At 42.5% G+C, this 17,757-nt stretch overlaps 1 protein-coding gene across 2 annotated transcripts in view; it reads right to left on the reverse strand.

Annotated features, from left to right (window-relative positions):
• The window catches only part of IGF1R (insulin like growth factor 1 receptor), a 171,777-nt gene that overhangs the window by 14,795 nt on the left and 139,225 nt on the right, over positions 1–17,757 (reverse strand). Inside the window, exons 8-19 of one of the 2 annotated variants that reach the window (XM_053988224.1) lie at positions 17,363–17,601; positions 16,733–16,900; positions 16,363–16,567; positions 11,922–12,208; positions 10,332–10,468; positions 9,874–10,033; positions 8,755–8,860; positions 7,313–7,383; positions 5,899–6,128; positions 5,544–5,654; positions 4,750–4,909; positions 2,475–2,604 (exon numbers count right to left, since the gene is read on the reverse strand). In XM_053988224.1, the coding sequence (XP_053844199.1) occupies positions 2,475–2,604; positions 4,750–4,909; positions 5,544–5,654; positions 5,899–6,128; positions 7,313–7,383; positions 8,755–8,860; positions 9,874–10,033; positions 10,332–10,468; positions 11,922–12,208; positions 16,363–16,567; positions 16,733–16,900; positions 17,363–17,601 (2,004 nt within the window). The remainder of the gene's footprint in view (positions 1–2,474; positions 2,605–4,749; positions 4,910–5,543; positions 5,655–5,898; positions 6,129–7,312; positions 7,384–8,754; positions 8,861–9,873; positions 10,034–10,331; positions 10,469–11,921; positions 12,209–16,362; positions 16,568–16,732; positions 16,901–17,362; positions 17,602–17,757) is intronic. The other variant, XM_053988225.1, reaches the window with a different exon arrangement.

Here is a 17,757-nt window from a genome sequence, read left to right on the forward strand (position 1 = left end):
CTCAACAGGATTTTCTATTTTTGACATCTTGGCTTCTAAAACTGATCTCGAAGAACATGGAACTACATGTCACAATATCTGCCCAGAAAGGCAGGAAAAACAATCTCAACCTTTTGTTTACTGTTTGATGCAAAGAGATGGCCCCCAAAACAGCCAAGCTCCACAGTTTACACTGAGCAGCTTCAAATCTGAACCAATAAAAGGATTCAGGGAATTTTTCCTGGCATGAAGAGATCTCCAATGTATAGTGCCTGGTGTAAAAGTCACTGAGAAGGAATGAGCCTTTTAGCCATAAGCAGATCAAGTAAATAGACAGTATTTCATGACACTGTTAAGTCAAGTTCCACAACATTTGGAATTTAAATTGAAATTTCTCCGTAGCTTTGGATACATGCTCTAAACAAACAGCAAATTTCTCATGTTGAGCCTGGTTTCTTGGGCCTCCAGACAAGTATACCCCTATGAACCAAATTTCAGAGTAAATCACTTCCAACAATTAAGATGCCAAACCACCCCAATGAGAAACTCTCTGAAATACCCAAGAGTACTGTGAGCCTCTTCTCCATAAAACAATTTTTTTCCTCTCTGTGCTTACAAGTAAAAATCCATCAAGATTTTACTGCTCCTCCTCTTCAGCTTTCCAATCCTGTAATCAGTAAAGTACTTTCCAGGCCAGGATATTCACTAGATTGTCCCACTGATGAACTGCAATACCGTTTGCACAATCCTGCTTTGGACTGAGCAACCAACAAATGCCAAATCATGGAATCCCAGGATGGCTTGGGCTGGAAAGGAACTTAAAGCCCATCTTGTTCCACCCCTGCCATGTGCAGGGACACCTTCCACTATCCCAGGTTGCTCCAAGTCCCGTCCAACCTGGCCTTGGACACTTTCAGAGATGGAAGAGCCACAGCTACTCTGGACACCCCGTGCCAGGGCCTCACCACCCTCACAGGGAAGAAATTCTTCCCAATATTCAATCTAAACCTCCTCTCTTCCTTGTTAGGGAAGTACTCAACATACTTCCTGCAACAACTACAGAACTAATTTACATCTGGCACCATATTTGGCGTCACCTGGGTTTTTTTGTTTGGAATTTGAGTTATATTTAAAGAATAGCATCACTTAAGAGTCCCAGGCTAAAAGAAAGCACATGTGGAACACACATGGGACATCCCCAGTGCTCACCCTGAGCTGCTGAAGAACCCTTTGGAGGCAATGGCTGAACCTGAAAATTCCTGTTGTGTGGTTGGAACAGGCAGCTCTGCCAGCTCTTCACTCCCAGCTTGGTCAGTTCTGCATCTGGGGATTTTCTAGTGATGTAGTCCAAATTTCTGTCTGCTTTGTGAAGCCATTACAAGTCCCAAAATTCTTTTACTGGGGGGACTGCCAAAAGCATGCCTGCACTGTTCAATCAGATAAATGGCTGATACAGGGCTTCCCTTCAACTCAGTGTGGTTGTTTTCATCTGCTTCCAAGTCTGAGGGTTACTGGATTCAAAAGTAAGTTACTAGCCATATGTAAAATAAAATTTAAGCATCATTCTGGTGCTTTGCTTTTTCACTTTAATTCCTCTTAGGAACTTTTTGTTCAGAGCTGGTGCTGTGAACTACAGACCACTGACTCCAAACTCCTCAAGCTGCTCACAGAAAATGCAGTTTACTCCTAAAACACCATTCCTACTGACTTCTAGACATTTGGAGGCAATCAGCTGCCAATTCTGTAACAGATCAGCAGTAAAAACATCTTGTTAGGAAGGCAGAGAAACCATAAAAGACAGAGGAGAAGTTCTGCCAGTACACAACCATCTTGTGCCAAGTCCTCTCTACCTATCTCCATAAACTGAGGGGTGTGTGGGGAATTGTTCCAGGGGATTACTTCTCCTAAGTACACACCTCTATTAATAACTGCACAGATACAGCAAGCATGCAGTGTGCTTTGAAAGAAAACCCTATTTCTGCATTTTGCAGTATATAAACCAAGCAAACAAAGCTCCAAATAGAGAGGGATATGCACAAGGGAGAACTCCCCCAAAAAAGCCTGTGAGTGTACACAACCCATCTGGGGGAAAGTGATGTTATTTACACAGAAGGTTTTGATGGAAAAGCAGGTCAGCACTAGGAAAACCTTTCTGTACTCTTGGCAACTTTTAATGCTTTTTTTGAAGGAGGACAATTTAAAAAATGACAACTTGCTCTTCCAGATGAAGGTAATGTTTTTCACTGCACAACTGATTTTACAACTAACAGCAGGAAACACGCTGCCACCTCCAGTTCTGGAAATCCATTTAATTCTGCTCTCCCTGAGAGCAAAATTCAACCTCACGAGTTCTTGCTGAAACATGAACTCACAGAACAAGAGGTTACCTTTGAATGGACAGGAGATGCAGTACACTTAGTTAAGTCTACTAAAACAAGAAGACAGGCTAGAAAGAAGGAGCTTGAAGCAGTTTTTCAGAGCCCCTTTTTTGTTACCAGACGTCGGAGTGCGTTGTGAAGACTCCGTCTTTCAGCGATTCCGGGGACATCCAGCGGACAGGCAGCAAACCCTTCCCTCCTTTCCGGTAATAATCTGTCTCGTAGATATCTCTTGTCATGCCAAAATCTAGAAGGTAGAAATACTCTGAGTTTGTGTGAGAAAATGAGGAACATTTCCCCTTCCTACAAGGCAGAGAATCACACTTGGATGTGAGGAATCTGCGCTGCGTTCCCACGACACTTGGCTTTGCAGACACTTCAGCTGCTGCCTCAGGGCTGGTGACCTTCCCTCCCAACACCAACACACTGTGCCACTGACTTCAGGGGTGACAAGCCTGAATGGTGTAAAAATAGGAATGTGAAAAGTTACAACACTTATGCTCAAGCTTTGCAGTAAGATGAGTCTTCTGAAGGTCATATAATTCACTAATTGTTCCCCAAATCCAGCGATTTTTGCTTTTTTTTTTTTAAGGAGCTCGTTTAGTACTTCTAACTATTGGGTTTAATTGAACAATCTCACATGCTGAAGGAAATACTTCTCTTGGTTTTCTTTTTTCTATTTCCAAAGGTAATTCCAAGTTTCTGTACAATATTCCATTTCAAGTGCTACAGAGGATTATGCTGTTCATTTTGATTAACACACCCAAATATTAAAGACATACTTCCGGTTTATGTCCATGCTTAGCTGTAAATTCGTAAGCATTTGCAAAACTTGGATCTAAAAATGTTCATCCTCCTGACTGTAACTCAGATTTATTCCAGTGTTTTTTTCTCTACAATCAGCCTGAGACAGAATTTCTGGGTCTCACACTTGTCTATTGAATCCAGCTACTGTGTTCTCAAAAAGTTAATAAATTAGAGGTCATCAGTCCATTGACTGATATTAAATGCTGTCTGATGACACACAGGGCAAGATTCATTTTACCAACACAGACCTGTAATTGCCCCTTTTTTCCCCCAGGAAACATGCACAGAACTCCCCCAGCTCTCTCAGTATCACCAGTCTGTGGTGAGTGACCAGCCAGGGGTACCAGGGACACCGGTACCCGGGGTGATCATGACTAAAAAGCCCATCTGTGCAGCTCTTCCATCACTCCCACACACCAGGGTGACTTTATCCTGGCTGAACGGAAGATTCTTTCAAAATGTAATGCAAATAAGAAACAGACATGCAGTGAGCACAGGGTAGTGTGGCATAAAGCTCTTCCTCTGAGATCTGAACAGTCTGAGTTGGTGTGTTCCAGCCAAGATGCTCCTAAACTGTTTCAGCATGAGGGGATTTTTAATGCTGCTACATAAACAAGAGCATTGTAGCACATTTACAAAATGCTTTTGGGGTAACCATGAACACGTTAAAGGGAAGAAATGCACCATATCTTCCATTTACAGAATTGTAAAACAAGCTGATGGGGGCAGGAGGAGAAAATTGGAATGGGAAGGATTTAGGCTGACTTCCCACGAACCTGCAGAAAATACACAAAATCCCCAAAAGATCTTATTTCCTAATTAACTGACTCAAAATGAAATCATTTTTTCTTTCTCCCAAATGACAGGATTACTTACACAAATTATCAAAATAGCTGAGTTAAGCTCAGAGAAAAAGAATTAGTTTCCTACAGCAGAAGGCTGTTGCTATACATGTTATTTTAATATGCACAACTCAAAAACAGCCAACAGCTTAAAATCACTCTCTCTGGAGAGAAGACTGAAAAAAACTCATCTGACACTATTTTGGAGGGATGGTGAAAGGAAGAAAAAAGGGTGATCTAACAGCAGAGCAGAAGAAAAGCCATTCAGTTGTCTGGGAAGCAGAACTGCAGTTTAGACTGGAAAGCACCCAGCTGAAGTCATTCCACTTCCAACTCAGATATGATTTAAAATAATCCTAAAATTCTCATTCTTAAATCAATAAACAGGAGGCAGAATTATTTTTGTGCATTGTCAGAGACATGAATGACACACCAGTGGTAACTACACCATCCACCCAAATGTCTGCAGTACCTGAACCTAAATCACTGCCTCTTTTTAAACCCACATGCTGTACTGTTGGCTCACTGGAACAACAGCAAGCAGAGGTATTCCAGAGGTTTCAACTCAGTGTTGACTGCTCACAGGTCTTAAATCACAGCAAGTCTTCACAAGGAACATATTTCATTCTGCAGATATTTCAACTAGAGCGGAGTTAAAAAAAATAAAATAAAATAAAAAGCCTTCTAAAACACTGATTTTCCAGGATGATTCTATGAGCTGTGTCAGGGTCAGGACAGCCCACCTCCAATTTTGACTGTGAAGTCCTCGGCCACCATGCAGTTCCTGGCGGCGAGGTCCCTGTGCACGAACTTGTTGGCGTTGAGATAGGCCATGCCGTCAGCGATCTCTCCCGCCATCTGGATCATCTTCTTCAGCGTCGGGGGCGCCTGCCCAGGGTTGTTCTGAGCAACATGAAGATCAAACAGTTAACAGACCACATCCATTCTCCTGTGCACATACTGTCCTCATGCTCTCTGTTCCTTTAATTTATCCACACTGGAATTTCTAGATCAAGGGCAAAAGCTGCTGAGCTCATTTTCTACATAGGCTGCTGTGATTTCAGTGGCAAGTGACCTGTGTGTCATCTTTATCCTTCAGACTCTGCATCATATGAGACAATTTTAGCTGTTAGACTGATGGTCTATGCATGAGAGTTTGCACAGGAGCTAAGACAACAGATATTTACTTTCCAGCAGGGGCAATGGGCAGGACACACAACATGAAACAATTATCCTAACACGTGTTTTCTTAAACCAGCCAATTTCTGTAACATCTTGATGAGAAAGAAGATCAGACAAGAGACCTAATGCAAATCTGGAAAAGAGGACTCGGTGGCACAAGAAGGGACCTATTCCATGTGGCACCCTGGGCTGCCTCATGAAAGAGCTGTTGGAGATCACGCAACAGCTCATGTTTTGTCCTTAGACTGAAGGAGAAGGGCAGGAAGGGCTAATTGCCTGCTGCTTCCAACGTGAGGCTGTCTTGTTCAAGATGATTCAAACTGAAGAAATAAACATCCAGCGACTCATGACTCACCTCTGTGTCTGGCCTCAATGATCTCAGGTAACTTTTGAGGTCCCCACGTGTCATCAGCTCCATGATAACCAGTGTAGGCTGGCCCTGAGAAACAACACCAAGCAGCCGAACCTGGCAGAGGAGAAAAAAATGTTCAGTACAAGTATACAGGTACAGCTAATTATCATTTATTCATGCTGATATGTAGCCCTGTGGGAAAGGTCTGAATGTAGATTCGGTTCCTCTTTCTGACTGGGGTTTCACGATAATATTACAAAGCTGCACAGAGTTGAAGCTAAAATCCCAAATTCCCACTTCAGTCCCGGAACAGCCTCGTGTCAATGAGTCACAGCCTCGTCACATCTTCAGGACTCACCACATGGTGACAGTTGAACTCCTTCATCACCGAGGCCTCGTTCAGGAACTCGATCCTCTCGCGCATGCTCGCGGACTCATTGACCGTCTTGATGGCCACCCTGGTCTCTGGCTCATCCTTCACCACTCCCTTGGCTATTCCCTCGTACACCATTCCAAAGGAGCCTTGCCCAAGCTCCCGACACATGGTGATCTTCTCCCGGGGCACCTCCCACTCGTCTGGAACATACACTGAGGGGAGAGAGAACAGGCCGTGATGTTCCACAGTTCAAACCCCACATAGAATGTTGAGACCATGCGTGCAAACAGGGCAGGGGGATGGTGGCATACAAGTAAATCTGAAAGAAAGGTGGACTTGAAGCAGCCTCACTACGGTACTGACATGTGGGGACAGAAATAAGGAACCTCAAAGCCAAAACCAGGGTGCGAAGAGGCTCAAATCAATGCTTTAGGTTAAATCTTTTCTTGGAATCCTTGCTCTCCTAACTCTCCCAGACAGCAACAAACATACCTGATCATCTGTATCAGTTTAGTGTCTGCTGTATTTTCTATTAACACTGATTTTATGGCTAGAGGGAAGCAGACTCTGATCCAGCAGTTCTTTGCATGGCACTATTCTGATCCCTTGCACAGACACCATTGCACCAGCAAAGGCAGAACTTGCTGCTGCTGCTGCAGGTCTTTGATCTGAGGCAGAAAAGAGCTCTCAGAAGGTGACTGCCAGGAGGCAGGACTGCCTCAGGCAAGAAGACATCCAAGTACTCACTGATGCTGCTGCCTATCAGTCACCAAAGGAGGGGACAGCTGTGTCACATGCTCTGCATGGGTGAAATGACAGGATGAAAACAGAGGATTATAGCATGAACAGTGACAGACCTTTGACCCTAATGGTGTTGCTACAAAAAAACCCAGTAAAATAGTCTGCTGCCACTCTGGGTAAACCCATTACTCTCCTGGGGGCTTTTGGAAATACTACTCCAGCAAGAATTCTACAACAGCAGCACCAAACTAAAACATAAACAGGAAAACCGAGGCCTCAAGGACATTTGTCTGGTGGTGTGATTTCTTCAAGTAGTGGGTTTGATTCAATAGGGCAAAACAGAGCTTAAAAGAGCAAACATGAATGAAAGACCACAAATTCATTCATTCCAGTGAAAACATCACTGGACGAGTAGATGTCAATCTGAAAGTGTAACTAGTGAATCCAAATTTGCCTCAGGTGGATGAAACTACAGGAAAACAATTCAAAAACTCCCCAGTTTCAACAGACAAGTGGCATTTATGTATTAGCAATTGTGGATTCCAGGGCTGTCCTACTAAAATAGGGCAAGTGGCTTTACAGCACATCTTTTAGGGTTTCATACCTTTCAAAGTCAGACACCAACAGAACACAGGACAATAAAGGTCACACTCACCGTCTGAGGCACTGAAGTACTCAGGGTTCACAGAAGCATAAAGTACTCCATTGCCCAGTCTGTCACTGTTCCTGTAGAAATATTGGGGTTTATTTCTTTTATCTTTAAATCTGAGTATATTTCAGACCATCTCTTCTACAGCTTTTCCACCGTTTGCTCAATCACAGAATATTATTTATGGCATGTGGAGTTTTTCAGACAAAGGGACAAACTGAGATCTTGTCTACCTCACATAATCAATGGGAACACAGTCCAGAATAGCTTGTCAGGAATTCTGGAGTCTTTTCTATACCAAATCAGCAGCAGGAAAATGTAAAAACAAGGTACTTCTAGCTGCTGGGTAAACTTTTTCTAAGAAAGGCAGCTATATTTTTATACAACCAGGAGACGCATGGCTGAGAATGCACTTCACCATCATCAGATCTGCTGTGGGAGTGAAGTTTTTTAGCAAAGGACAAGCCTCTTTTTAGTGGGGGATTCCATTCAACTATTTCCTAAGTGTTTCTAATATTTTATTTTAAAACCACACAATACCACACCTCCTAATTTTACTGGGTTGATTTTTTCAGAGTAAGACATGTAATAAATGCACTTTGAGAGCTTTTGCAGAAGACAGTCTCACTGAGAAAATATTCTTGCATTAGAACAACAGTTTAAACAGGGCAAAATTTTTAGGAATTTCACCTAGGAGAGCCTAAAGGAAGGCAAAGCAGGTATTGTAATTCACCAGAGACAAAACCTTGTCTGGAGAGCTTGAGCAGAACTGGTACCACTGTCTGCAGTGCTACCAGGGAATTAGAGCTGGAAACCATGGGATACTCAATGAGCATAATTAATGTGAAAGTAATAAAAAACATCCACAGCTAGAAAGTTGCAAGACTGAACATTTGTACTGCTATTAACTTCTCGTTATGTATTTCAATGAGATAAAAAAAAAAAAAAAATCACTAGTTACAAAAAACAAAACTGAGAAAAACAAATTACTAGAACAGCCCCAGTTACGGTTCTTGGCCAGAATATAATTTTTCAAGTGGATGTAAGACTTCAAAAAGCCCTCTAGAATTTGAAAAAAAATCAAATTAACCTAAATGGAACTAACTTTTCATAATTTATATTGACCCATATTTCAGTCAAGTCTTCTGATTACACAGGTCCAGTGTGTACCACCAATGCCTCACTGATATGTTCCTCACGAGCCTTCCTCTTCCCAGTCAAACATGATACTGCAATGAAAACCCTCTTCATATCTCCAGCAGCAGCAGCCAGATGCTGCTAACTCTAAACCACTTCCTTTTCCATACCAACAAGGCAGAATCTACCTCAGCCTCTCAACTCCTCTGAATGTCACTTCTCTTTTTAATTTCTAACTCGCTCCATGGGCACAGATTTGAAAATAAACAACTCCCCTCCTGCAGCTTTAAGCACCAGCACGTGGAACTCACCTCTTTTTGTTAAAGACATAGAGCATTATCAGCAATCCCCCAAGGATGAGCAGCAGAGCAATAGGGAGCACAATTACCAAGTGCAGGAAGTTTCCATAGTTTGCTGCTGCAACCAACAAGAAAACAATTGTATCAGGGTTTCTATGAAACCTCTGTTAACAAAGAAACATTCAAAACCCACTCAGTGTATTTCCATACAGGGAAGAAATCAAAGTTCTCATTTTCTTGTCTGATGTGGAAAAAAAATGCATTCGGAAACCCTCCCTGACTGCAGATGAGTGAAACAAGAAAGCAGACACTGAAAGGCATTAATTTTGTACAGAACAGTGTCTGTCTGGGCTTTGTTTTCACAAGTTATGCTTAAAGGACTTGCATTCCTCAGTGAACAATATCCAATTGTTCACTTGCACATTCACCTTTTTTTCCACCTTTTGTTCAGTTGCTTATATTCAGAATATACATGCACTGCTCTTCACTTCAAATTGTTCCAAGTTCAGCAACCAGAAAACCAAAAAGGTATAAAAGGGGCAGTTGCAGTTTTCTGGGGATATATCTGCTTTACAACTAAACACAGAATGTCTTAAAGAGGGTCTCTGTGGTCATGTTCTTCCAAAATATCAATTACTCCCACTGTAAGGACCAGCATCACCCTTTGATCAGGACACTTTTTATCAAATGTCACTCAGAACAGGTCAACCTGCCAGCCAAAAATCTACACAAATGATTTGTTTCTCCAATTATTTTGCAATTTTAAGCAGGTCTGCCTTTTTGCCACAGGTTTTGTACATGGCAGCTCCCTGCTGTTGTAGCTAACATCACATTCCCAACATAGCTGCACATCCCAGGAAGCCACAGCAGGGTGTTCTCCACAGCCACACCTGGCTGCACCTCTCACAGACACCCAAAGCTGCAAGGAAAGGACCACACCTCACATACCCCTCCTGGCTGTCAACACTTGGCAAAAAAAAATGGACCAGAGAAGAGCTCCCAAAGAACCATCAGCAAGTCAGAGGAGTGTTCAGAGGCAAGAGGCTCAGAAACCCAGTTACATCAACATCAGAAATTATTAAAAAGACAATAAACCCCCAATTTGACACAGACCATAAACATTTGTCTTACATTTGGGCTGCACATAGAAAGAGATGGGCTCAGTCCAGGACCCATTCCCAGCTAAGGAAGTGGCCTGAACTCTGGCAGAATAGTTTCCAGGGTTCAAGTGAGTTAGTTTAGCTCCTCCAAGCTTCTTGTATTCCTGTCTGGAAACACATTCCCGCTTCTCCTAGAAGAAAAAAGCAATTTACACATGTTATTATCTTCACATTCTGGAGAAAGCAATATAGCTGCAGGATAAGCTCATTTTTATAACTAAAAGCCCCACCTGATCAGTTTTACTTCAAACACCATAAGGAGATACATGGAATTTAAGAACTCAAAGGAAATGAAGGAAAGACATGGTGCTAGGTGCTGGGTGTCTGAAATCACAATTTCTGTTTGTGCAGCACTGCACAAAAGCATATTAAGAAAGATCCCTTTTGTGTATAAATTAAGAGTTCTGAGCAGTAATGTCAAATCCTCACCTCGCCATGCTGCCCATATTTGATTTCATACATCAGGATCAGCCCATTTGGATTTGCAGGCTCCAACCACTTCAGGTAGACGGTATTTTCCTCTTTTGCTTCCCATGATACCGTTCCTGGAATGTTATCTGCTCCCTCTGTAAAATATTTACAGGTGATGTGAGAACAACACCTATGACTGAAACAGGAACTTCAGCAAGAGTGGAGGAAAATGGAAGGTTCACAATATTCTTCAGGTGCAGAAGCTCTGCAAAAAGAGCCATTCAAATCCAGGGAACAAACTCCACTGGCCAAGGGCCTGCTGGAGATTAGCTCACTCTGAACTACTGGTTCCCAGAAAATCAGTGCAGAGCATACAGCTCCACCAGGCATGGGCTCTGAGTGCCAAAAAACCCTGGTTTTTAGCACCTGATTCTTCCTTCTCAACTCTCCTCAACACCGAAACAGAGCAGGGAGCTATTCCCACCAAATGGCTGCAAACAGCTGTAAACACACAACATCTGCCCCACTGACAGCCTTTTCCTGAAACAGTCATAGGAAATCCATCCCCATTTAAAACAGAGTCTCAGCAGCAATTCAGGAACTGCTTTATCCCTGTTTAGTTCCTAATAATTTTGCGTGACTTATTAAAAACTTAACAGGACTGTGAAGCACGTTTGGAAGTCTGGACTGAAAAAATACCACCCTCTCAAAGATCTCAAAGATAACAGAAGAAAGCAGGATTGTTTAGCCTTTAATTTTCAGAGCATGTGTTAAAAATCTGAGAACACTTCTTTCCTTTTCCCTGATCTCACAGATTTCCTTATTTCCTTGAAATAAGCAATACTTTTTGCCTTTTTTACTGACACAGCTGGATCTGGATTATGATAGCCTTTCCTTCCAGAAACAAAACAAAATTGCTGCCATTCTGCATCCAATATCCCTAGACATCTGCTGGAGTCAGAAGCTCGTTGCTGGATGCATATAAGCTTACACTAAAATCATCTCTATTCTTCTCAGAAGTACAATCTGCAAAAGTCCCAAAGATGAGCACAGCATTCAATGCTTCCTATTTGAAGTAGTCTAGAGGCCAGGGATTGGGCACAAAGAAATACAGTATTCCTCCTGTTCCCAGGCTGGACAAATGCACGGTCGTTCTGTGACAGAAGAAACATTTGGCAAACATTCCCACCAGCAGAACTCCAACATCTGCAAACAGTTCCGAGTGAACACAGCAAAACCAAACATTAGCAGAGAAATGTTGCTGTGGCTCTATTCAGCACACAGGGAGCTGAGGAACAAAACCTTTCAGCCCACCATGTCTGGGGGTCTCACTTCTATTGCTGGGAAACAGAGCCTCTCCTAATGATCCTGGCAGTCAACCTCTCCCTTTCTCCAGCTCCCAGCTCAGACTCAAACACATCACTCGCTACACACAACACACCAGTCAAGGACACAAAACAAAAAAAATCTATGCAGCTCCAATTTATTCTACTGCATGGATTTTTTTTTACTGTACCCCAACGTAATTCTAACTGGTTTGGGAGAGCTTGTCCCCCCTGAGCTTGATCTCTGCCCAGTAAAGGCAGAGCTGGCCCCGTGTGAGCATACCTGAGGGCATCGTCCTGGCAAACACGAAGTTGGACGCGCTGCAGCCGAGCGTGTCGGCCTCGTGGTTGCAGCTGTGAATATCGATGCGGTAAAGGGTGAAAGGCTGGAGATGGGAGATCACAGTCCTCTCCTTGCCATCCACCTTGGTCTCAAAGAAGGGATATTCCACCTCGCTCTCCTCCGTGTCAGAGGCGTTGGTGAAGTGGTCGGTCCCGGTCGCGTTCCGGCTCCGAGTGGCCAAGGTGGCGTTGGCGATTCGGAACACGTCCCTCCGCTTCCGGTCGGGCCTGAGGGGCAGACACAGGTACAGAAAAGGGCTTTTTAGAGAAAATCCACTTCTCCTCCAGCTTCAGGAAAACTGTGCCAAACACCCCGGCAAAACAGGCAACAGCTAATAAAAAAGTTAAATAAAGGAAACTGCAAAACAAGAGGAAAACTTTCTCTAAATCTGAACCTGCCACGTGCCAGCACATGTCACGTCTCTCTCTTTTGGTCAGGAACCGACCGAATCTCTGAAGCTCACTCTGTGCCCCAAGATGAACGTGCAAACTTCTGACCTCACACAATAAACCAACCAGCAGAGAACAGCTTCGATATTACTCAACAAGCATCCTGGATTTGTGTTTCAGTGATGCTGATGCTTAAAATAAAAATCAGATGCTAAAGGTTGAAAAGGTTAGGGGGGAAAACTTGATTTGATGTTTGCTGGATTACCAAAGGAAGCTGAGCCTATGAGAATTAGCTTTGCAGTTGTGATGAAATTAGAATGTATTGCACTGAGAGGAGAAACCTTGGAAGGCAGCTGAAGGCCATGAAGGTTCACCACCACTCGGGTGGTCATCTGTGTATCTCTGCTTCTCTCACCCAAACAAAAGCTCTGCAAAGGAACAATCCTCCCACGTAAGAAGACTCAGCACTAACATTGTGTAGAGGCAAAAGTTCAAGGAGCAGTTTTGCCTTACAGGCATCTGGGTGACATTTAGGCAGAGTTTAAAAGTTGAGGATTTATAGCCACACCATTACCTTCTCAAGCCCAGGGAACTGCTGTAGTGGACAGCCCCAAGTGACAGGACAAGGATCAAGATACTCTCGGAACTACAGGGATCAGGTAATCAACACCCTGTGGCCAGACACTGGACTGTCCCTTGCTCCTGCCCCAGATCTGAGGCTGTTCTGTACAGGAGCACCAACTACACAGGGCAGTCTGGCTTTACTGCTCCTGCTCCTTTGTCTCCAAGGGCTGCAGGAATGCTCACATCCAGAAAGCAATGCCCCAGGGGAGATAAAGGAGAAAGATAGAAGAGTCACACTACAAAACTAATTTGGGCTTGAATCCTATCCCTGAAATCACTTCACTGCTGCCCATAGAACACCTGGCCAGTGCAACAGGTACCAAGGGCATGAGGTCCAACAGCTCTACCAGAGAGCAAGTTACAAACCAGGCAAATGAGGCCTCCCTCGAACACACAACAGGAGGAAAGATGACTCAACAGGAGAACTTAATTCACTGTCAAATATATCATCTGAGTACATGCAGCCACAGAGCAGCACGCTGCAGAGAGAGCCAAGAACAGGCTCACTCAGTTTTGAAACCTTCTGGCAGAGGTTGGATGATTTTTTTTCTTTAGGAGCTCACTAGAAAAATTTCCAAAATCCCTTTACTACGTAGTGAGTAGTCGTTTTGACACTCTAACCACCACGTAAACCACGTCACAGAAATAAACACAGACAAGAAAGAATTTCCTAAGTTAGCAACAAATAGTTTAAGCAACACACAAGTGAATATCTTGTCAGTTAAGGCAATTTCATAGGACATAAGCATTTGTGCCTCAACTACACTGGTATCTATGGAAGTTACTAAACCTATTCACCCTGCTTACAATGCGTATTGATTTACTGCTTTAGCTCAGTGGAAAGAACAAACTTCTCATCAGTAAAAAGTTGGATGCCTAGCCCTGAACTGAAGAACATTTGCACAGATTCTGTGGTTAAAGCAGTGAAAATAAAAAGTTTATTTTTAATCAACCACAAAAGCATGTGCCAATGCAAGAACCCAAAAGGCCTGACTTTTCACTGCTTTTATGGGATGCATGGAGTTTCAACTATTTGGTGGTATCTGGGGTGGAGGGGAGTACAGCCCTACCTTGTCTTTGGAGGAAAAGATAAAGGAACACAAAACTTGTTGGTGAAAACTACAGTGGTGTCAGGAAGAGAAAAGAGCTACAGGGATAACCACAAAGTAATTAAAACATCATGAGATTTGACCTCAGTGCTTTTTGGTCAAGCAGCTTCCTAAATTCATGAAATGCAGAGATAAAGGCAAAAAACAAGCATCCAAGCAAGTAAGGAAAAGTCTAGAGATAAAAACTTGAAAAATAATTTATTCTATTAAGGGAGAAGAAGGACAAGAAATGCAATAGAAAAATTAAAAATAACACTATAAAATTCAATCAAATTAAAAAGATTTTTTAAAACTTGGGCTATTTAACAGCAAAGCTCACATTTTCTGTATTTCATGGCAATTTTATTGCTCAGACTACACACAGAGCCTGTCCCATCCCACTCATCTGAGAAACAAAATCCTTGAAGAAGAAACTCATTCCCCTCTAGTAGTGAGTGTCTTCAAGACTAAGCAGAGTCCTGTTTGAAATCCACCACAGCACTAATACACATGGGGTCATCCAGAAGTTGCACAAGAGATTAGATCAACTGACTTCTTAAACAATCTTAAAACCTCCCAGTCAAATACTTTCATGCTGTATTACACACAGCAACTCTTTCATAATAATCTGGACACAGGTAGAACACTAGAAATAAATACTACTAATGAGGTTTGCACTAACACATTAATTAACTTCTCCCTTGAGAAAGAGAGAAAAAAATGACATCGAGTAACAAGCTGCTTAGATTTGTCCCATGGAGATGTCTCACCAGCTCATAAACTTTAATTTCCTTGACATACAGTCTCTTAAAAGTTGCTTGGCTATGCAGCTATTGCTGAGCATTGTCCCTTATCTGCTCCTGCTGTTACAAAACACCCTAATGGCAGTAATTTAAGAGAAAAGGACAAGCTTTCAGGAAATTCTCTATGAACTGATCAGTTTATTTGTTACTGAGTTCAAGGTTCTATGAGTTTTCTTGGAGGGGGGCAGGACTGCAAGAAAATTTGGGAGAAGACAACACATTCTGAATTACAAATGTTTGGGGAAACAGAAACCTTTTCAACAGATTTTCAAGTAGTTTAGACTTGAAACATGGCTTTCAGAACTCCTTGCTGTGCATTTCATGAAGCCCAAAATCAGATCTTGTGATTTCCCATGGCTCAGGATTTCCATCACGATCAGACACAGAGGCTGCAACTTCCCTGTACCTGATCTTGGCTGCTGCTTCTCATCATCACTGCACAAATGCTCAGTGTGACCCAAACACAGATCAGATAAGAATACTTCACACCTCCCAAGAGAGGCAGTATTTAACTCCTCATTTTTTGGATAAAGCTAAGAAGCATTGCGAATATCAAGGTCTCAAGGCCAACAACTCAATCCAACACATCCTTGAATAAAGGTCCAAAAAATCACAATGGAGAATGACATGAACCAGCAGCAATGAGCAGCAATGCCACACTTTAGAGCTATCAAACACAGGATTTGACCATGGACTTCCCCTGCCAGGAGGGAGAATGAGACAAGTTGCACCACTGAGCTCTCACAGTGTATTAAAGACTATAACACAACAGCTGTACAATGTGTGCCCTGCCCTGCATCCAATCCCCCAAAGTAACAACAGCTTAACTGAAAGATAAATTGGAAACTCAAAATCACCAATTAATTCAGTAGGATCTACTCTGTGTACAGTATCAGCAGCACAGAATCATTACAATTCCACTTAACATGTAAGCAGGTGTTTATTGTGGGAGAGTGGAAATATTTAATACTTCTCTGCAGCACCAGAGACCCGGGAAACACAGAAGCCCTTTGCAATTACTGCAGTGAGAAAAAGGAAACCAGTTTCAATTCTGTGAGGCAATTGTGCCCTTAATTTCAAAGACAAATTCAGATTAGGAGCATAAGCACTTAAATGGTTATTTAGAGAAAAATCACATCTGAAACCCTCTGTCTGCCTCATGTTGCTTGTCTCTGAAACCCTTACAGACAACGAGCTCCTTAAGTGACTCTTGAGTCTGAAAAGAAACCATCACTGAAATCCTTGATCAATACAAGTAAGAACCCTTACTTATGGGCTAGAATTGAAAGAAAGAAATGAAAACTGGCAAATAAGAGAAATTGCAAAGGCTGTGGATTGTCTCACATGAAAGGAAAGGTAATGTTCAGTGTTTCAGGTGTTTCTGTGTGCTTTCATGTCCAGGAAACCTCAGCTCTAGGAAATGCTAAAAGACAAAATTATCAGCCCTACTTCCAAAGAAGTGTCCAAAACCCATTACCTGGGGACAAAGATGGAGTTATGAAGGAAATTCTCAAAGACTTTCCGGTACTCTGCTTCCTCCTTCTCTGCCTGCTTTTCTGCCTCTGTCTTGGGACAAGCACAACAAGGTCCTTTTTCTCCCCCACAGCCCTCTGGCTTGGTGGGCTCAGTGGCTTCTTCGGTATCAATGGTCCCATCAGCATACCTTCGAATTGGGACTTTATCTTGAAAGAAAAGAACAGAGCTGGTTTATTTCTCTCCACATCACGGACACAGCAACAATTCATATTTACCCATTCCCTCTACTGGCTCATTCAGCTCTTGCCAGTGAAGAGGCCTGGCAGGCAGAGTCCCAGGCATTTCAGCACAAGAGCATTCAGTTCTCCTACCTTTGGAGCAGTAATTGTGTCTGTACAGGTAACTGTCCTGAGGCTGCTGCTGCCAGCGCACGATGTAGTAGGAGAGGTTCCCGTTGGGAAGAGAGGGAGGATTCCATTTCACAATCAGCTGGGATGAGGAGTTGGATGCTGAAATAACATCCAGGGGAATGGATGGCACTAGAGAAGGAAAAAAGAAAGAAAAAAGAAAGATATTTAAATCTAATATAACTCTACAATGTATTTCCATGTAAGCTTTTGAGTGAATCCCAATGCATTTCTACAGTGCAAGGAAAAACACCACCTTATTTCAAAGAAAGGATTTTCTACTTATGCCAACAGTTAAGGTTCAACTGCAACCAAGTCCCAACCCAAAGTTGTACTTAAATTAATCTTTACAATGGAACAAAGCCTGTGATTCTAACTTCAAGAACCTCCCATAGTTCCTAATGAAAGTAATATCTGAAAAAACAGTTTTAATTCAAATTTTAATACTACTTTCATAATTAGTGAAACTGCTAGCACTATGCATATCATCTGCACATAAATTTTATTTCTGTATCAACAACAGAACTTGCACAATAATGTACTAATCACACCTGCAGCATTATCAACCTCTCACCCCAGAGCTCAGCATCTCACCTGCAGCATTGGTTCGAATATATATAATTTCACTTTTTGCTCCATGAATATGATGATTTTCCATCATTGTGAGGGTAACAGCCTTGACATAAATGGCATACTGAGTCCAAGGTTTCAACCCCTGCAGCAGAATTCCAGGATTGTTCTCTTTGTTTGGTGGCAGGTCAACATCAACCATGTTCCAGCTATTGGAGCCACACGCATCTTGCCCGTCATACTCTGTCACATTTTTGAATGGTCTGAAATATTCAAAGAAAGTAGCACAAATATTTATTTTCTCCCAAAGATTGTCATACACGTATGAGAGCGCCTCAATTCAAAGTTGCTCAATTAAACAAATAAAGCTTACTTGCTTTCCACAGCAGAATATACCAGAAAAAAAATTGTATTTCCAA

This window comes from Vidua macroura, chromosome 12 (genome assembly GCF_024509145.1).
Source record: "Vidua macroura isolate BioBank_ID:100142 chromosome 12, ASM2450914v1, whole genome shotgun sequence".
Lineage (NCBI taxonomy): Eukaryota > Metazoa > Chordata > Aves > Passeriformes > Viduidae > Vidua > Vidua macroura.